The sequence below is a fragment of the Vicugna pacos genome, chromosome 15 (genome assembly GCF_048564905.1).
Source record: "Vicugna pacos chromosome 15, VicPac4, whole genome shotgun sequence".
NCBI lineage: Eukaryota > Metazoa > Chordata > Mammalia > Artiodactyla > Camelidae > Vicugna > Vicugna pacos.
The window spans coordinates 10,310,823-10,332,646 of NC_133001.1; the positions used below are offsets into that span (position 1 = coordinate 10,310,823).

Below are 21,824 nucleotides of genomic sequence, written 5' to 3' on the forward strand. Positions count from 1 at the left end.
AGTCTATCAGAAAAATCTTTCTGAGGCTGCAGATCTCATCTGCATGAGATGGTACCTGCCTCCAAACGTGTTGGGTGTGATAGAAGATTTTACATAATAATAGGAGTTTTCTATGTGGTAAAAATAAATCAACTTTAGTAAAGACTTGTTTCAATTTACTCTTCTAAATAGTCTAAACATTTCCCTTATGTTACTCCTTAACTTGATTTGTTTACTGAGAAAATATATTTCCCCCTCCAAAATAGTAAAGAAACTGCAGTCTAACCCAGTTTGACTTATCACCAGATCTAATTTCCTGGTGTTGGTTTCCTAGTTATCAAGCAGGCAACATCTTCAAAGCTTTTCCCAGCCTGGTCCTAAAATACAGGCTTATCACGGACTCAAAAAGATGCACACTTCTTCATCAGGGGAAAAAAGCCTGTTTATAATGAACAGCACATCTTTTAACGAGACATTCCTTTAGACTTTCGGCATGGAAAGAGAAATGTCAGTAAACTAATAATATCCAGCCGTCACTCTTTGACAGACTACCACGTACCCCAAGGACCTCCACACTTTACAACAACCTTTAATCTTTACAACAGCCGTGCAAGACAGGTGTTAAGACAGGCTCAGGTGAACGTGCCCAGGATCATCCTAGAAAGCAGAAGGGCTAGGTTTTGAAATTAGGATTTTTGACTCCGTATCCTATATTCTTAATTCTTCCATTACGCTGCAATCAGAGCAGTCACTCCTGTTTCGATGTCACAGCGCTGAGTTTGCTGCATTTTATATTCATTCAAAAAGAATTTCTCTGACTAGTGACTTGACATGGGTCGTCTCAAATTTACTCAACCTCGGTACTGTTTGTAGCCGGGCTGGTCTTCGTGTAAACTAGGGGGAAAGAGAGGCTCTCCACTGAGTTAGCGTGGACTTTAGACCCTTCTTCCTAACTTTAGATCCCTTTCTTTCCTTCAAAGATTGTGACTCTCCAACCTGGAAACCACTACAAATCGAATCCTGACCAGAGTCAATACAGAAGAGCATCACCTGGGCATCCCTGTTACACAGCTGATTGATTATCAAGGATGTGGAACGTACATCCTAGGAGAGTAGCTGCCAACCTGAGAAGCGGCCCCAATCAGGAGGCACCAGAAATTGATACAAAATGAAAGGGGGAAAAAAAAAAGAATCATGGTTCCTGGGAGGGACCATGAATAAATGATGCTCATGGCCATTTCCAGTCCTTGCTCAGGTTGGCTCTCTTTAGGGGAGGACCGCTTTCCACATCTCACCTGTAATTACCATTTTTCAAATCACCACTTGGGTTTTATATCCTCCACAAAGCCCTCATGACTCTTTCTGGATTCACTCCTTCTTTCTGTCCGTGAAATCCTACAGCATTGACAAACCTGGCTCCCACAGTCTTATACTTCGTTACAGATTTTTTTAAGTGCTTGCTGGACTCATTTTTCCAATCGGATTTTAAGCTTTTTAAGGACAGAGACTTGTAAAATGTGAATGGAGCACCAGAGACACAGTAAGAGTTTGAGAAATACTTGTTGAAAGACTCTCTGATTTTTGTACACTTTGGGTAAAAAATTATAGAATTTGAAGATATTTATCTAAAAGAAGATAACGTTCCATGAAAAGTTCCTTAAAGCCTTAAATTTGGTCACTTTATTTTCAAAAGGGCAAACTTCTTTTTAATATTTCTCTTAAAGCAGCATCATATTAGTGATTTTTCTCAAACTGTTGCTGGAGTCGGAGAAGGAAAGAGAGGCCAGTTAAGATTCTAGAGGTGGGATGTATTTAAACATGCTGAGAAGAGAGGGCTTTGGATGTTTGACCATTTTCTATAGTCATGGAGCTCAACAAAGTTTACCATTTGTATAGGAATCTTTTAGCTCTTGGACGGAAAAAAATCCCTTTCCTGTAAAACTTCATGGAATTTCTGCTTCCTGGCAAGGGCAACAGTTATTCATTGTGGATCTTGAAAACCTGTGACATGGTTGTCCAAATGGGCACCAAATAAAGCGAGAAAAGAAAAGGCTGAACTACATATTTTGAAATTAGGTTTGGTTCCAGGTGATGGGCTGGGCAGGCTGTGACTGGCACTGATGAGACCAACCCTTTACTCAGACCCAGGAGACCATTTTTGATCTAAAAACCTTATTATCCTCCAAACCAGCTGCCCAAGAAACAAAGGCACATCCAAGACCTTACTTCACATCCTGGATGACCACACACTCCACCTGCATCTCTATTTTGCCCAGCGATGGCGTTAGTCTTTTTCATTGAGCTTCTGTGTAGGGCCTTAATGGGGATGGAGATTGTATGTTTGAATCGAGGTCCTTTTTCTCTGGATGATTTTGGTCATCTTGCCTGCTCCCTTTTAATCACCTGGACCTGGTCTAGTGACCAACATGTGCTCCTAGGAATACATCTTGTATTGGAAGGGTCCTTTGTTACAATGGGACTCTGAAGTGAGGCACCAACTCTGTGGGAAGAGTCTCCAATTATTTTAACTCAGTAACTTAACTAAGCTTCCGTGATCGTAACAACTAACGTTTATTGAGCACCTACTACCCGCCAGGCCTTCTTCAAGCACACAGCAGAATCATTTCATTTGATACTCACAATGCTGCTAAGAGATATAAATTATTATTATTCTACTTTTGCAGATTAGGAAATTGAGCACATCAGGGTTTGATAAATTGGTCAAGGCCACACAACCAGCCCACAGCGAAACCGATCTGCTTTCCCTCTGCCCCAGATCTCCCCTCTTCAGTCTTCTCCTGTCAACTGAGGGCACAACCATCCCTTCAGTTACTTAGGCTAAAGCCCTCGGAGCCATTCTTGATGACTCTCTTCTCAAACCCTACTACAGATGTTTTGGAAAATCCATTAACTTTGCCTTCAGGATATATCTGACTCTGACCCTAACCTCTTCTCTCATCTCCATTGCTTCCTCCTGAGTCAAGCCACCATCATCACTTTAGTCTGAAATAGTACCATGCGCCTCCTAACTAGTCACAGTCCTTCCATCCTTGTCTCCCCATGGGCTGTTCTTGCAGCCGGAGGAGTGATCTTTCAAAGGAAAGTCACACTGGGTTGCACCACTGCAAAAGCCAAAGTTCTCACAAGACCCCGCACTCTCCATTACGTACTGCCAACTGCTCGCGACCGACCATCAGCCCTCTTGCTTCTCCTTAAACACACCAGGTGTCTCTGGCCATGAGCTCTAAGCACCAGGCCTCCCTGTTTGGCATGTTCTTCCCCGAGTCGCCCCACAGTGGACTTCAGATCCTCTTTTCAAATGCTGCCTTCTCAGTGTGTCTATTTACAGTTCAAACCCACTCACTCACGCAGTACCAAATCCTCTTCCTCTGCTCCATTTTTTTCTATAGCACATATTACTTCTTAACATAGTGTCTAATTCATTAATGTTAATTGTTCACTGTCTGCCTTCTCTCCCCGCATCCCCACGAGATAGAGATTTTCGTCTGTTGTGTCCTCTGATGTCTCCCAAGCACCCGGGACAGGGCCGATCTAGCACATTGAGTGTGATCAGTGAATACTTGTTGAATAAATGAATGAATGGGCTTGGATCTCAAGTCTTAGGGTGCTTGTAATTTTGTCGGAGACATGCCGCATTCTCCAGCGAGAGGGAAATAATGCAGAAGACATTATGAGGTGGTGCCGAAGGGTCTGTTGAACAGAAAACTTAGTGACGTGCACGCAGATGAAGGAGATGTGAGATGTAAGTGCAGGCTGGAGTGAGCTGGGAAGATACAGAGAAACTTTACTGGGAGTTCTTCTCCCTGTGCGGTATATTAGTAAGGGCACCGTTTCTTCTCGACTTAAGAGGCCCAGGACTTGAGTGTGTGGTCCTGCCTCTGCCACACCACACGCTTGGTCCCTAGATGGTTCCCCTTCCCACCTCCCTGCCCTCGTGGCCTCAGGGCATGGCTGCTTCTCTGGTACCGTCAGGTCAGACATAATGAGAAATACAGCGCTACATTGTTGGATCATTCAAAAGCAGGGAGGAATCTGGAAGGGAGTTGTTAGATCTGGGGTATTTTAAACATTTCCTGTAGGTTGGCAGGTTCCAAAAAGGGTAAGTTTCTAAAAGAATCAGGCAGGGTACGCTTGGAGAAATGTCCCTGCTCTTGCATACAGTATTCATATCTGTCTCCACTGGGGGATGCCTGAGACGTGAACATTTCTCAATGGTGACACTCCCCTGTGACAACCTTAGTCTCTTGGTTTGGTCAAGTAGAACTTTCCCATTTTCTGTACCCACTTCACTGGCTTACCCAGCTTTTATAAGAAAACTGGCTTGCTCCTTACATAGGATGGAAAGTGTGTGTGTGTGTGTGTGTGGGTAAGACAGGGGAGCTGGGGGGGGGTCTGTTGTCCATCTTGAGGCCTGGCCTCCTGCTTCTTTGAGGGACAACTCATTTTTATCTTGTCTGGCCTCCGTGCATGCCTGCCTTCTCCATCCACCAGGATGCTGTTAAGGACACAAACCTCAATTCCTGAGGGGTTTTAACAACATACACTCCAAATGCCAGCCAGGAAGTGGCCATGGTATCGGTCTAAGCTGACCATCAGGCCGAAAAAAAAAAAAAACTATTAGTCTTGAGAGTGATGTCATGGGAAAAGTGCATTTGGTTATAGAAAGTGAATATTCAATCAAAGGTTATTTTGGAAATGCTCACAGCAGGGGCGGAGGTCTGTACATGAGCTACCCAAGCCCCGAGGCCTGTGACGGGCTGGGATCCGAGACACTGACAGGGGATGGGAGCAATTACATGGGCGGAAGGCTTCCTGGCCACGCTGCACATGAGAACCTTCAGGGGAGCCTGGGAGCCTCCAAAGCTGGGGCCACTCGAGAGACTTCATTTAATGGTCTGGCATGAGGTCAGAGCATCCATATTCTTTAAAAGCTCTCCAGGTGATCTTATTACACGGAAATGAATATGGCCTGACACAAAGGCTCCAGGGACAAGGAGTGGCTGGTAGAGGACCAGTCGGCACCCTGCCTCACAACCCCGATGGCATAGGGCCCCTTCTCCCTCCTCTCCTGCTTCATGATTTTTCCATTTTCTCCTGGATTATTTCCACAATCATATAAACAAGCTGCAACTTCTCCCATTTAGAATAAAAAGACCCTCTTTAGACTTCACATCTTCCTTCAGTTACTACTCCATTTCCCTGCTTCCTTTTGGAGGAAAAACTACCCAAGATGTGCTTTCTGGACAGGCTGTACAATTTCTTTCAGTGCATTTTCTCCTAAATGCATTCCACTCAGGCACTGCCCCTCAATACGGCACGGACTCTGGCCCCATCTTACCATCTGGCATGCCAGCATGTCCAGGTCTCACCCCCAGTAACGAAAATGGGGAACCCGCAGAAGCACAGGCATCCCTGATACACTGGGGGGCAGCTCCCCGGACCCAGCCCGCGGCTGGCCTAGCAGAGCCAAGGTCAAAGCTCAGTGAACTGGAAAACCTTCCAGGGAGATGATAATGCCAATGAAGTTCTCAGTCAAGGGAAAGGCGATGACTTACGCAATGTGTGGTGGTGATGATGACAGAACTGGAGATGAAGGAGAGGCCGTCATTCATGCTGACCTGAAGCGCTGCTTTCCTGCAATGACACGGGAACCAGGAGTGCTGAGCAAGGGGCCGACGGCCCGACACACAGGTCCCCCAATGGCTCTGCCCTTTACCCTTGGGACTGTAGTCTCTCCCTCTGGGGCCTGAGCTGTCTCCTTTGTAAAATGTGCAGCATGGTGTCTTGGGCCCACCCACTTCTAATAACATTCCAGAGAGATGTTAGCATATGCCTGGCTTGTGTATCAAGGCCCCGGATTCAGCCTCCTTACTCTGTGGCGAGTTGCACTGAATGGGCAGAGGCTGCTCTCATTGACCTGTCACATTGTAGTAGGAAGAAGATTTCTTTTTTTATTTTTAACTGACCTATAGTTGATTTATAATGTACAGGTGTACAGCAAAGAGATTCAGTTATACAAACATACAGTATATATTCTTTTTCAGATTCTTTTCCATTATAGGTTATTGTAAAATATTAAATGTAGTTCCCTATTCTATATAGTAGGCTATTGTTTATCTGTTTTATATATAGTAGTGTGTATCTATTAATCCCAAACTCCTAATTTATCTTCAAAAATGGTCCAAATCAGTGGGGATAAACTGATCAAGCTGTAAACTCTACTGTGGTTGTCAGGACTCTCTGCAATCAGATTCCGATGGGGGTGGCTTTGTCACTACTCAGCTAGCTCACAGAGGGACAGCAGCAGATGACCTCATGTGCTGTCTACCTCCTCCATCTGTAAGACAAACACTGAAACACAAGCTTGCATTCTGCAGCCCGGACACAGGGCTAGTTTGTGGCATCCGTGGTATTACAGGCTGATGTTAGGTGACCAGAGGTGGAGGCTTTATGATTTGAACAAATGATTGAAAGCAGAATTCAGATGAACAAGTATAGCATTTTTCCTTAAAGCCACCATTCTCTCTTCAGCCTGTCATAGACACATTTACAGAGAGGCTAGGGTGCGTTCTGTCATAAACATTGCTTCTCTGCTTCCCCGCATCTTTCTTTTCCTGCTCAGGGTGCTAATTCTCTTCCTTCTTTTGAATATTTTGATCACTTCTCATTAGCACTTATTGTAACTGCACCACCATGAGGTCTTCACCAGAAATTAGTTCTGGGCGCCTCGTGCAGTCTGGGTGGACTTGATGCTCTGCGGAGACAATGAGGAGGGAACACTGAGCTTGGCCTCAGAGCGTCTGAATCTGGGGTCGTGAACTAGCTGTTGACCCACTTAGCCTTTCTGAGCTTCCTTTCTGAGTTTCCTTATCTCTAAGAAAGGAGATCACCCTCTAGAAGGGCAATTATGATGCCAGGGTGAGGTAACATGTGTGAGAACTTTGGGAAGCTTGAGTGCTTTCTAGGCACGTAGCTGTGATGAAGCCAGACAGACCTTGGTTTGAACCCATACTCTGCCACTTGCTGCTGTGTGACCTCAGGCAAGCTACTTAAATTCTCTCAGCCACAGATTTCCCAGCTGTAAAATTGGGATGGTGTGTAATCTGCTTCACTAGGATCTTGGGAGGTTAAAGTCAGGTACCCTCTGTGAAACATTTATCCTCATGCCTGGCTCACTGTAAGCATCGGCGCCTTCCTCATTATCTGGAGGAGTCTAGAGAAAGGCTCTGTAATGACAATGAAGAGAGACTCTTTCTTCTTCTTTTGTCCCCCTCTACCTCCTCCCTCCTCCCTGGCTGTGAGGTTTCACTGCAGGTAGAAACTTACATGCCAACTTCCTTTAAGATAGGTGCTGGACACAGCAAATAAGTATCTTCCACAGCGAAGGGCTTCTCATCTGCAAAAAGGAAGTCACTGGATTAAGACGAGTGAGGCAAATTTATAATTTCATGTTCAGGGACTCCTAGAGACCGTCAACCAAGTCCTGGGAGACCCTAGAAAAGTAGGAACTTTTGAAATAGAAACCAGTCTTGAGCTGTAAAATCCATTAGTGTGAACTCAAGGTCTCCTGCCTGAATATCAGCCCTTGACCCTATATGTCCAGTTGAGTCAATCAGGGAGCAAATAGAGAGTGAGCTCTTACCACAAACCAGGCATTACTGAGGGGAAATGGAAAGATGTTAGACTGGTCCTCAGGGAGCTCCGGGTCTAAGTCTAGTTTGAGAGAGAAGCCATAGTCATGGAAAAAGTTTGCTGATGCAGCATTATTTACAATACAAGACATGGAAGCAACCTAAATGTCCATCTACAGATAAATGTGGTATACATAGGTACAACGGAATACCTTTCCACCATAAAAAGTGGAAATCTTGCCATTTGTAATAACATGGATGGATCTTGAGGGCATTATGCTAAGTGAAATAAGTCAGACAAAGACAAATATCATACAATCTTACCTATATGTGGACTCTAAAAAAGAAAAACAACTCATAGATACGAAGAACAGATTGTTAGTTGTCAGAAGCAGGTGGAAGATGGGGGAAATGGGCATGGCGGCCAAAAGGTACAAACTTCCAGGTATAAAATAAGTCCCAGAGATGTAGTGTACAGCATGGTGATTATAGTTAATAATATTGTATTGCATATTTGAAATTTGTTAAAAGAGTAAATCTTAAAAGTTCTTACTACAAGAAAAAAACATAACCATGTGTGGTTATGGATATTAACTAGATTTATGATGGTGCTCATATATACAAATATTGAACCATTATGTTATACATCTGAAACTAATATAATGTTATATGTCATTATATCTCAATTAAAAAAAGAAAAAAGTTTGTTGGCAGATATGAGAAGTGGCTAAGTCAAAATATCATTTGGCTTCAGAAGACAGAGAGCTCCTTTTAGGTGGGTGACGTGATGAGGTCACAGGGAATATATAACTTCAGCTGTGCCGCGTCAGAGAGGCAGGGAAGAGGCTTTCCTGGTGGGAGGAATGGCATCAGCAAAGACAAAGCAGACACGAGGTACATTCCAGGGTAGGATGTAAGTAGGATTTGAAACGATCAGTATAGGAAAAAGTTTGGTCCAAGTTCTTTCAGCAAGACTGAGGGATTTGGATATAGGTCTATTATAAGCTATGATAAGAACTTTGGAGGCTTTTGGAGAATAACTTGAAGTGATGATTTTGGAAGTTTTAGCAAGTGTAGCTGTGAAAGATGGATTAGATTAAGGGCAATCTGAAGGTGGAGGAGTTCTTTCTCTTATCCCAATGCATGACCGGGAGAAACTTAAGCAGCTTTAATCTCGAACTCCTTAAAACCTTCATTGTTTCCAGATTCTGAAAGTCGGAAGCAAGGCTGAGAATTTTTTATATTCAGCATATTGTAGTCATTCCTTTATGACTTAAAATTGATTGGGTGCATGCTCTGCATGAAAGATTGTGGTAGGACTTGTAGGTGATATCAAGATGAATAATATTTAATAACAAGCTGTGAATATAGAGAGTTATACTGGAAGACAAGAATCCACACGTAATAGAAGGATGCTGTGCTGCTGTTGGCACTTGTTGCGAAACCGAATGTTTCTAACGACCTTTGAATGATACTAAACATTTGCCTGAGTGGAGATTAGGAAGCCTCATGCACTCCATGCCTGGATTTAAGGGGGCAGAGCCACATGGGATGTGAGCTGGGGGACACATGTGAGTTCTAAGCGCTGAGTCTCCATGGAAGGAGGAGGAAGAGGACAGTCAACTACAGTCCCCCCCGATGTCTAGAGAGATCATCAAGTGGGGAAAAGTTACGGAAGTTATTCCGAGTCATTCATTCATTCGCTCAACAAATATTTATTGAAGGCTTACTATGATCTAGAGACACAGGCTTTGAGAAGAGAAACAGTCGGTGCTTTCGTGAATTTTAAAGGAGTTGCAGGAGAGAGAGTTATTAAACGCATTCATTCTTCTTGAAGCAGTAAAAATATTACACTTATTTAATCTTAGCCCTTTAGCACAAGTCTTTTTAAATTGAAATAAAGTGAATTTACAATATTACCTTAGTTTCAGGTGTACAACAATGATTCAATATTTTCATAGATTATACTCCATTTAAAGTTACTACAAAATGATGGCTGTATTTCCCTGTGCTGTACAATAAATCCTTGTTGCTTATTTAAATATGTTCATTTTTTACTAATACTTTCTCTTGAATGTTTACCACGTGCCAGACATGGTACTAGGCCTGGCAGTCAACACAGCAGGTGAAGCACCTCACTTTTTTTTTAAATGGCTACTGTTTTATTTATCTATTGGATTTAGGGCTGTGGGCAAGACTTATGCCCTGGGGACATCAGACACTGACCTAGCTAGTAAGAAGTGGCCCCCCCCCCCCGTTATTCCTTGGGTGTATAGTTTAAGGAAAAGGGATAATTAGCAGAATAAAATGCAGGCACTTCTAGGTCCTCTAGTCAAATGCCACTTAATCAACACTTCATTTAGAATTCTAATAAGAATGACTAACCCTTCCTGGGTGAAGTGAACAGGGAGAATGAGGGAGGGCTTCACATAGGAAATGACATCAACATTGGGTTTTGATGGGTGAATAGGAGTTCTTAAGGGAGAGGAATAATGAGGAAAGCACAACAAAGCAGAAAAAAGATACTGCTGATTACACAAATTACTATTCAATTAGATTGTGGTGAGCACAAAGAAGAATAAGCAGGGGGCTGACTCTCATCTGGAAGGTAGGGAAACACTTCCCCTGAGGAAAGGCTCCGTGAGCTGAGATCTGAAAGCCAGGTGGAAGGAATAGAATGGGAAAGAGGCAGTGCCACACAGATCGTAAGGCCGGAAGGAGCCCAGATCTCTGGAGAGCTAACAGAAGGGAGACAAAGCTTTGAATTTCAGTGAGACGTGGCTCAAAATGAGGCTAGAAAAGGCATCAGGACCAGATGACCAAGGCCTTTTAGGATTTTTTTCTAAATGTAACAGGAAGCTAGTGGAGGTTCCCTTTCATATTTAGAACAAGCACTGGCAGATTATGGAATGTTGCCAGAATAGTGAGGGTGTATTGAGTACAATTACGAAGCTTATGAGGAGAGCAGCGGAGCACATAGCGCCTGAACTGGGCATTGTTATCTTCAGGGTGCTTTCCCATCCATGGTGGCGGTAATGACAGTGCCCCCTGCGGGGGCATGCTGCGTGTAGGTGCCCTCTGAGCGCTCTGTGCACATCACATAGAGGAATTTAACCTTCTAGCAGTGCTATCACGGAAGGATGTTAGTCCCTTCATTTTAAAGCAAGGAACAGACATAGGCAGATGAAGGCACTTGCCCAGCGTCACGCAGCGGGCCTCCGATCTGCACCTGGGCAGTCTGGCTGCCACCTCTTGAAAAGAGCCACGCTTGGTCTGCTCTCGCTATTACCCTGTGAACCAAGGCAAGGCAGGAATCATTGGGCTCGTTTTTCAAATGCAAAATGGAGGCTCAGAGGGGCCGCAGCAACCCGTGGTTGCATAGCAAGTCCGAAGCAAAGACGAGACTAGAACTGAATTCTCCAGCATCCTCGCCCGGAGCCTCTCCATTTCCGGAAAGGCTCGTATTAGAGAATAAAGCGAACTCGGGACAGACATGGCTGAATACAACCTATATTTATTTTCTCTTGGCCACGGTTTATCCTGCCGCACAGGCACTGGTAATACCTGGGAGCGCAGATCCCTTCCCACAGAGCCAGCCCGCAGAGCCACCAGGCCAGCCACAGCGCGACCACAGGAGGCCTCGTGACTCCGGGCTGCATCCTGCCTGGAGGAGCTGGGCGGGGCGCCCGGCGGCCACGCCCCCGGGCACAGGCTCCCTCCCCGGCTTCCCACGGACAGCTCCTCTCCTTCCCTCCGTCCCAACCCGAAAGGACCGAGTGCGTGAGGTGTCCTCCTCTCCCGCCTGGGAGACCACCGATTTCTGGAGCAAAGCAGAGGGGAACCTCCCTGGGAGGAGCGGGGAGACGTGGCCTCCCATCACTTCATCAGCCTCTGAGGCTGCAGGCCTGCGCTGGGCAGCTGGCATTTTCTGCTCTGAGAGAGATTGTTTGGTTTGGAGCCTGGTTTCACTTCACCACAAAAATGAGTGACTTCCCCCCCCCCCTTTCTCTCTAAACAAAGGAGGCTCATTTGGTTTCCATAACTCAGATCATCTGACTCCTTCCTGGAACGCCCACGGGGAAGCAGGGCACAAAGCCGCCCTCCTCAGCTGCGCCACCTTTGGCTCAGAGGCCATGCCAACCTCGACGTCCCCTCTGCCAAGGCCGGTGGCGGTATGATGTTTATGGGGCCATCATCCGCCCCGGGGACGCCGGAGGGCCCAGCTCCTCGGTCCACCCGCGGCCATTTCACCCCTTAGCATCCGGCAGGCAGGGAGATGGAAGCCTGGAGCTGGGAGGAAATTAGGGAGGGAATTAGGGAGGGGCGGGGGCTGGAAACCAGACCTTAAGGGAATTTTTAGGTGATCTATAAATAGAAATTTCCTTGCCTTTTACCAAGCTATTTCAGAATTCAGTGCATACCCATGACATAGACTGATCTAGAGCATTTGTTTTTACAAGAGTCTGATAATCGAACAGAGGCTTGATTTAAATCAGGATCTGGAGATCAATGAGTGTCACTACGAGAAACTGCCAAACGCCCCAGCCCTGGGAGCCGAGCATCCCTGAGAATGAGTACAGAGGCACAGAGCAGGGCCAGATGACTTCAGAGTCAAACTGACCCAGGTTCAAATCCCAGGACCTCTTACTAATGTGGGAAGGGGCAAGTTCCTCATCTGTGAACAGTGATGGTGACATCATTGCATGAGGTTGTGCAGGGAACGAATGAGAATGCGTGGAAGTACATTACTCAGCACTTAATGAACATTATTTCACATTATCCCACGAGTAACCAAGCCTTTAAAATAAACATTGAATGTGTGGTTTAGAATCAGAATAGTAAATTAAAATTTTCAGAATGTCTAATTGTTTAACTAGATTGTTCTATCCAACATCTTTTTAGGCATTATGAATTCCGAGGAAAATGAAAAGTTTTAGTGAATCTCTGTATGTATACATATGCATATATAGCTACACACACACACACACACATACATCTTTACATATATATGTATCTCTATATCCATACTGATTTTGTGTAACACTATATATCCATGGCCTCATTTGACATTATTATTATTTTTTTATAGTTTTCTCTGGATATATGCCCAGGAGTGGGATTGCTGGATCATATAGCATTATTATTATTATTTATTTACAATTTGGGAAACCAAGGCTCAGAGAAGTTGGTTAATTGAGTTAGAGTTGTACTACTAATGAAAGTCAGAGCTGGAATTCAAACCCAGGTTTTGTTGAAATAACTTGCCCATGGTCAACCCAGCTAGTTTTTTGTTTTTTGTTTTTTTTTACAAGTGTAACTTAAACTAGTTAGCCATTTATTTTTATTTTTTATTTTATTTTTACCACTTTAACTATTTAAATTTTTTAAAATTTTTTAATTAAAAATTTTAATTTACCTATTTGGGTAATATTTATTTATTTTCATTATTTTTTTATTTAAAATAAATGAATAATTATTTTTTCATTGATATCTTTTATTTAACAGAGGTACTGGGGATCAAACCCATGACCTTGTGCATGCTGAGCATGCACTCTACCACTGAGCCATACCCTCCCCTCATAGTTAGGCTGGTTGTAACAAACCCATGTTCTAGAACCAGACATTCAAATGTGTACACTCACAAGTTTTGATTTTGAATCAATGTAATTCTTTTCGGACTGGTGAAGAAGTATCCAGAATTCTCCCCTGCAGTTGGTGACTGTCTAATGGATTTGGGATAAAACCAGGATTAAAATTTATTAGTCAATACAAACACCAATCACAGTGAATCCTTTTATAGGGCTGATTAAATACTTGAAATATTTTTCCAAGTCTTGGCAATCCTTTCTTGATATAAATATTTACTTCTGGCTAAAAGGACAAGAAAAATAACCCTTAGTCTTATCTGAGGGAGCCTGCTGAAACCCTCCAAAAGCTGATGTAAGCTCCAAAGTAGAGTTTACATTCCTGTTGTGACAAAATAGCAGAGGTTAGGGACTGAATGAGCTCACCCTGCTTTCTCCTAATCTCGCCTGGGTCTAGGGAGCATTTCTGTGGCATCTCCGAGCCAAGTGTAACTGCTTAGCACCAAATTATCAACTAGTTTAGAAATGTGTCTCTGAAAGAAGAGAGAAGAGACAACCTAGAGTTAGACTGGATGTTTCTACCTTTTTTACCGACTTGAAAAGTAACCAGCTTTTTAACAAGTGAGACTTTTAAAATACTGTGCAAAAACCTGACATAAAATGATACTTAGCAGGACTCCAAGTTGATGAAATTCAAAGCATCTGGCTTGAGCTTTCTGGGGTCCTGGCCAGAAAGGAGGTGGCTGATGGCCCTACTGGGACTCCTGCAATGCAATTCACAAACATGGGGGTCTTATTGCAACGCTAAATGGAAACCGGGGCTTAGAGTAGAAAGAAACTAACAATTTGTTAGGCTTGTACTATGTGTCCAGTCCCCGGGCTGAAAGGTTTTCATAGACGGCTTAGGTCACAAGCCTATGGATTCCTTTAAAAAGAAGACATTAAACTCTACATAAAGGGACCACACAGAGATTCTGAAAGCGGAGAGGACGGCTTCTATCTGCAAAGGCTGAACAATGGCTCTGAGGTCAGAGCTATGAGAAATAAGAGTCATGACAGAGCGGGAGAAGATGGTAGTGCCGCAGAGGGGGGTGGGGTCAAGTGGGGCATAATTCTCAGGACATACAAGCCCGCTGAAGTGTTGTCTGAATTCTCGCCCAGCTGAAGCCAGAGGGGAGACTTTCACTTGGCAGAACCAAGCTGGCCACCATCCTGTCCCCGAGACATGGCCCACACCTCTCCACCCCTTTCCTGGCCTGGAGTTGTTGCAAGGTTTCTTTGGAAGCCCACCCTGGCTAGTTACTACAAGATCAGGCAATGAGCTTGGCCAGTAGGTTCCTGGGAGTTCCCTGGGCCTACACACGACTACTTCACCAGTTCCTGTGTCCAGGATATGCCTTTTGCTTTCCCTCCCTGTTCTCGGGGGCAGGTGAGAGTAGAATACAGAACAATGAGCACTCTCAGAGCCCGGTCTCTGAGTCCCATCGCAGCTTGCCCCCGCTGGCTGTGTCACCCCGCCCATAACCCAGAGTGTTCACCTGTAAGATGGATTAATATTCATTTCATATTCAGTTAATAAGATGATATGATTAAATGTTCAACTCATAATGAGCACTTGACCTATGTCAACTGTCGCTACTAAAGTGGGGTGCTGCTGGGCTCATTGACTGAGGCACCTGCAAAAAACAAGATGTGAACGTGTGTACCAACTGAGGGGGTCTTGAAACTCATCCACTGGATTGCTGTCAGCGCTATGTGGTGTGGGTGTGACAAGAAGAGGCTCGTTAATTCAAACAGGATCTCTGGACATGGATGTGGTGCAGTGGCCCTCAAATGGGGGCAATTTTTGTCCGCTAGGGGATAATGTCAATGTTTGAGACAATTTTGGTTGTTAAACTGGGGGAGGAGAGCTATGGGATCTAGTGAGCAGAGATCAGGGGTGATGCCAAGTACCCTACAGTGCACAGGGCATCCCTCTGCACCTCAACAGGAAATTATCTGGTCCAAATTGTCAAAAGGGCTAAGGTAAGAAATCCTGGCATCATGTCTACCATGGCTTCATACCTTCCGTTGGCCCATTGTACAGAGTCCTACAGATGTAACTAGGTGGTTTGCAGTCCCCCCAGGTTACTGGTAAAATGTCCAGAAAAGTTCAGAGGTTTTATAAGATTATAGGTAGAGGAGGCGGAGGGCCATTGGAAGACACCAGTGGAGCTGGTCAGTTGGGGTAAAGAAGAGAGTGCTTCCTGGAGAATTCTCCCATGCAGGCTTTGATGCGTCCAGGTTTTCCTAGCGGTAGGTGGCCTATCCCCTGAGCCACTTTGCTGGGCAGAGCTTTATAGCTGAAATGGGGACCCTCCAGGGGCGGGGCTTAGATGGCTCCCGAGGCTCTGAGCAGACATGGGTAGGAAGGCTGTGGAGGTACAACATCTTTCCTGTAAATAGCAGTGGAGGACTCTGGGCTGAGAGCAGCCTTGGAGGAAAATGAAGCGGGCTATGGAAACACTGTACATGAGGTCAAGATTACATCACAGCCCCAGAAGGAGAGGGAGGAAAAGGTGAGGACGATGCATGCATTCTCAGAGGAGCGCAGGGATGGGATCCAGGAGCCCTGCTGGTCTCTGGATTGTTATTTTTGGGCTTACATACTCCCCAGTCCCACACAAGGCTGGGATCCCTGTGGTTCTGGACTTGCCAGCTTTTAGAGCTGGTCCTCAGCACAGCTAGCCTGGCTTCTCAAGATGTAAATTATTTTCTGCTCATATTTACTGTTATTTTTATTAATTATAAAAGTGGAGGGGGAGGGTAATAGCTCAGTGGTAGAGCACATGCTTAGCATGCATAAGGTTCTGGGTTCCCCAGTACCTCCATTAAAAATCAATCAATCAATCAATCAAATTATCCTCCCCTGCCAATACGCTACGTAGTGGGGAGGGTATAGCTCAGTGCTAGAATGGATGCTTAGCATGCACAAGGTCCTGGGTACCTCCATTAAAAAAATAATAAAGTAAATAAATAAACCTAATTACCCACCCCCCTAAATCAAACAAAAACACTCTATATAAAGGGGTGGGTATAGCTTAGTGGTAGAAAACATGCTTAGCATGCACGAGGTCCTGGGTTCAATCCCCAGTACTGCCATTAAAAAAAAAAAAGACATAAAAATAATACAAGGTTGGTGTGAGAGGTCTGAGAAATACAGAGAAATGCATTTAGAAAAATGAAAATCCTTGATAATCCTAACTTCCAGGGATAAACATTGTTAATGCTTTGAGGAACACTATTTCAGAATTTTTTCTATGCATATTAGCTTTTACATGATTGGAAACATACTATACATAACGTTGTGATGTTTGGCACTCATCTTTATCCGAAGTTAATAGGGACAGATGTAGGTACTGCAAGAAAACTAAATGAAGGTAATGGGGCTCAGAGCTCTTGCAAAATATTTTGTCCTCTCAATAAATCTAGACCAAAAAATTCTTGTCTGTTGACATAAAACTTAGAAATTATCTTCTAAGCAAAGCATCAACCTTTTAAAAATTCATAAGCTTGAGGTCAGCAAAGTGGTGTACTTGAGACAGCTGTAATTTGCTAAGAATAAATATATTTTTTACGGATTTGTTTTCACTTAGTTGAAGACAATTCAGGATTCATGCACAAGGTATGTGTCTCCAGACACACAAACTCTTTTAGCTGTACACAATTAGGTTTGGAAGGTTTTACCTTTGGAATTGTGATCGAGGGGAAAGTCTATTAAAGTAGCTGCAGACTTCCACATGACCATGGCCATGAACTGTGGCAAATGCTGATTGCACTTAAAGAACACAAACCTATATGGAAACTCAGGACAGAGGTGGGGAGGAGACCTTGGGTACATACTTGAGTAACTGTGGATGCAGATTAGGGGCCAGAGCTTAACTGCAAGGAGGAGAGATACCTCAGTAGCTCGCTTTCTTCCTTTTCCTCAGTAGCACCTAACTTTTCCTCTAAATGAATGTTGAGCAAATATTTAAAGAATGTCAGTTTGAAGGGGGCATAGATTATTGGCCTGCCTGGGGGTCCAGTGGGCCTGGCCCATCTCTGTGTTAACCACTTTTTCTCCCATCATCCCACTGACGTGACAAAGGAGCAGTATTACATGGGGAAAAGCACCATCTACCGAAGTCCAGCCGTCTGTACAGAAGAGAAGAGGTGCCAGCTTCTCCCATCAGGACAACAGGGCTGGGGTAACAGCAGTTTCAGGGAAGTTCACAATCAAATCTCTCCTCCAACCATGCCTCAAAGAAGCCCATTGTATGCCAGAGTCCACAGGCAGCTTGTAAGTTTTATTTGGAGGCAACTGCGTACTTGGTAGAGCAGGGGCAATGTCAAGCTGACTGTCTACCAGGAGCTGCTGCAGATAACTTTGGACCAACTTTGGAAGAACCTCATTTGCCCTCAAATGAAAATCTTCACCACTTAGTTACGTCTGGTGGCAGCTTCACTTCGATCCCCACCCCATGCCACATCACTGGGGCTTCTGTCTGACCAAACAAAACTGCAGTAAATTTCCACTTATCTCTATTTTTGTCTGGATCTGAAAGATAGAAACCTGGACTAACACAGCCTTGGCAGGAGCCCCTTCAGAAACAGGTGGGAGAAGTCCAACCCCCCTCTGAAAGCCCGGGCAAAGGGGAAACAGATACACAAAAAGCCCCTGAAGTGCAAGAAAGAGGGGCCACCTGGGGAACCAGAAGAGGTGCCTTACGCGTGATCACACAGTCAGCTGCGCACACTGACATTCTAAAGCCTGTGTTCTTCCTTCCCTGGTCCTGGGCATTTTTTTCTTGAACCAGTGTTCAAGGCTTGGCTCTCTAACGTGCTCTGTGACCTTGGGCAAGTAGCTAAATCTCTCTGAGCTGAGGTTTCCTGTCTATAAAATGAGGGGGAGCAGCAGAAATCAGTGCCACCAAATCAGACACATATCAGAGTGATGTAGGCATTCGGGGTCAGGGGACCCGAGGATCTGAGGGGATCCCTATTTTGGAAGCAATGTAGAGACGTGGGCAAAAGCCTCTGGTGTAGACCACTTGGGGTCCAAACTGCCTTCATCTCTGGCCATCTGGGTGACCCTGAGCACTTTGTCTCTGAGTTTCTGTCCCCCTGTCAGCAGCATAGGGCTACAAATAACTCCTTGCTCTCTGGGCTGCTGTGAGGATGAAATGAGCTAGGAAGGGCACAGGGCAGGTGTCTGGCCATCAGAAGCTGCCATCATTTGGATGAAGCTCCCGGGTGATCCTGACGTGGAGCCTGATGAAGAACCACCAGACGAGATGCTCCTTTCTATCTCTTCATTCTGAGTTGCAAAAAGTGACAGTCCGTCATCTTCATGTGACATCAAACCCCCAAGGATGCAACCAAATTGCACTCGGTACCTCTGACCAACAGATGCAACACTCTAACCAGTGAGAAAGGAAACAGCAGGCTTTTGTTCTGGAAGTTTCTGCTCCCCTCTCTCTGCCTTCCTCCTCATCTGAACACCGTAGGTGCAATTCAATGATATCCTTAAGGGGCCCACAGCAGCCCCGAGGACCAGGTGTTTTCTAAGATAAAGTACAGCTTTTGGGTAATTGGACAGATTTTTAAAAACAAACACACCAGAACGTCTACATTTGAGTGAGTGTTGTCTCTGATCCTCTTGGGAAGTAGAGCCCCTCTCTGGGACTCTTAGAACTGCTTTCGTGACTAATGTTTGGTTTGAAAAAAAAAATAATCTTCAAAGGAGGCAAAGTTTTATCCTTTGAGAGTGAACAAAAAATAAACCACAGCCATGCCCAGGGAATCAGATTGAAGATCAAGCAGGGAAATAAAATTTTGCTTCAAAAAAGAAATGTGCCTATAAAACCAGGAAACAGATTTCTCACGTGGCTTTTCAACTGAATTTTAGTAAGGTTGTTAAGAATCACTTGCTTTTGTTTATAGTCATTTCTCATGTTTCCACCCACCACCACGATGGTCTAGCATGTTTTTCATTACTGTATTAGTAAAAATGTTTATTTTTTATTTACTGTTCGTTAAAATGGATCATTTCTCAGCTCACATCCCAGTATCTCCTTTTTAGTCTAATCTCTCTGCAAATGGATTTCCAATTGAAAGCGGATCTTTTCTTGGCAAGATACACTGAATACTGGAGTAGGAAAAAGTGTGGCCAGCATAAATAGAATTTGTGTGAAGATTTCTAAGATATTTTCTTGGCCAGGAGTGAGCTCAGCCTGGTGATTGGAGGACCAACAAAATGCTAAACTTAAGATGCATGCTAGGCCTAAATAACTCACAAGAACTTTAAAATTAAAATGGAAATAACTGTGGTGGGGTTTTTTCCTTATTACATAAAGGACATAAGATTGTAGAAAACTTTGGTAACAGAAAGAAGAAAGTGAAAATTAACAGTGGTCTCCTTCAGAGGTAACTACTGTTAACATTTTGATGTGTGTCTTTCAAGTCTTCCTCTTCTTACAAATGTATGTGCTTAAAACAGAAATATCATCAAGGCACTGTTTTGTAACTTATTTTTAACACAGGAAGCTGTATCGTTAACATTTTCCTAAATCAGTCATTATTCTTCTTTCTCACAATATTAATTATTTGAGGGTGAAATATACTTTATATAACAAGTTCTCTATTGTTAAGCATTTAGGTTGTTACGATTCAGATGTTTTGATTTGTTTCCTTTCTTTCCCTTCCCTCACTTCCTTCCTTCCAGCCCAAATTCTTTCCTTCTTGTTTAAGATATCTCTGGGACAACATGAAGAGCCCTAATATTTGCACTATAGGGGTCCCAGAAAGAGAGAGAGAAAGGACCTGAGAAAATACCAGAAGATATAATAGCTGAAAATTTTCCTAACTTGGGAAAGGAAACAGTCACCCAAGTCCAGGAGGCACACAGGATCAACCCAAAGGGGAACAGGCCAAGCACATAGTAACCAAATTCCTTCCTCCCTCCCTCCTTCCCTTCCTGTTCTCTCTCTCTGTCTCCTTTTCTTTTCGCTATTATAAGCAATATTATGATGAATGTATTGTAGCTGAGTGTTAACATTCTCAAAAATCTCCTTTTGATGAAGTTGAAATGTAAAATTCTGGATCAAAAATGTGTAAAAGCAGTTGATTCATTTTAAGCACTGCCCTTCAAAAGCTTCAATGGTGTTTCACCAAATAATGAATGGAAACATTCATCCCTTTATATCTTTGCTGATACTGGGCATTGTATTTTTTTTAATCTTTGCTGTTTTGACAGAATATTTCAATTTGCTCTTCCTTGATTACAGCGAGCCTTTTCCATGTGTTTATTTACCATTATTACAAGACAGTAAATTTCCTCTTCGTATCTTTCACTTATTGATGTGTTCACCTTTTCTACTGCTATTAAGAGCTGTCTATATATTAAGGTTATTGACCCTTTGATATCTGTCTTATAAATAATTTTGCCTGTTCTCTGTTTCCCCTGAAATTTTTTGGAGGGGGAGGAAATTTATAGAAGAATTAAAAAATATGTACTCAAACGCTCCAAATTTTCCTTCACGGTATCTCCTTGCAGAGTTATGCTTAAAAAAGTCCTTCCTTACTGGAAAATTATGTAAATCTTTCTTTTTATTTCCTTCCAGAGCTTCTATAGTTTCACGTTCACATTTAAATTTTTCATCTGGAATTTGTTTAGCTGTAAGGTGTGAGATAAAAATTGAACTTAATTGTTTTTCCAAGTGGTTAGCCAATTGTCTCAACACCATTTGGGAATAATCTACTCTTTCCCCACCAATGAGAAAAGTCACTTTATTTTATACTAAATTCACATAACTGTTGGCTCTGTTTATACGCTTTGTTTTTCCTGTTCCAACACTCAGTTTGCCTTTTGGGGCACCAGTCATCCTTGTTTCAATTACTGCAGCTTTTTTATACATCTCAGAGTTGGCGAGGGCAAGTTTCCACATTTTTCTTGGCTATTCTTAAGTGTTTATTCTTCCATATAAACTTTAGAATTATTTTGTTAGCTTCAAAAGTCCCATGGGAATTTTTGTGGGGATTGTAATAAAAGTAAATATTAATTTGCAAGCAGTTGATGTCTTTATAATTCTCAATTGCTGCTCCGCTGAATAGCAGTGATAATGGTAATAATAAATTAACACTAGCAGCCAACATTGATCGACTGCTTATTGTGTGCCTGGCTCTGTTCTGAGCCCTATTTGTCACATTTAAACATCATTAATGAGCCACCACAGAGGCGCTATTCTTGCCAGACTCATTTCACAGATAGAGAAACTGAGGCTTGGAGATGTTAAAGAACTTGCCGCAGTCACACAGCTTTAAGACAGAGAAAGGGTACTTTTCCTTTGGAGGTTTGGTTCCAGCACCTATGCTATGCCATGAGTCAATACTCCTTCCCCATTTATTTACAGTTCCTTCCTTTTCCTCACAAAATTGTGTAACTTTCTTCCTCTATGTCTTTACAAATTTGGTTACATTAGCTCTTACTAGATTTTATATGTTGCTGCTCTATTTTTCTTGTGATGTTTTCTAATTGGTCATTGCTGGACTCTGGCTAAGCTATTTATTATTATAAAGGAGGCATTTA

General features: G+C 43.5%; 1 protein-coding gene across 2 annotated transcripts in view; it reads right to left on the reverse strand.

The window, feature by feature from the left end:
* ANTXR1 (ANTXR cell adhesion molecule 1) overlaps positions 1–21,824 on the reverse strand; it is a 217,688-nt gene that overhangs the window by 107,362 nt on the left and 88,502 nt on the right. For both annotated transcript variants that reach the window (XM_006201540.3, XM_072937608.1), the window contains exons 11-12: positions 7,327–7,396; positions 5,556–5,634 (exon numbers count right to left, since the gene is read on the reverse strand). In XM_006201540.3, the coding sequence (XP_006201602.2) occupies positions 5,556–5,634; positions 7,327–7,396 (149 nt within the window). The remainder of the gene's footprint in view (positions 1–5,555; positions 5,635–7,326; positions 7,397–21,824) is intronic.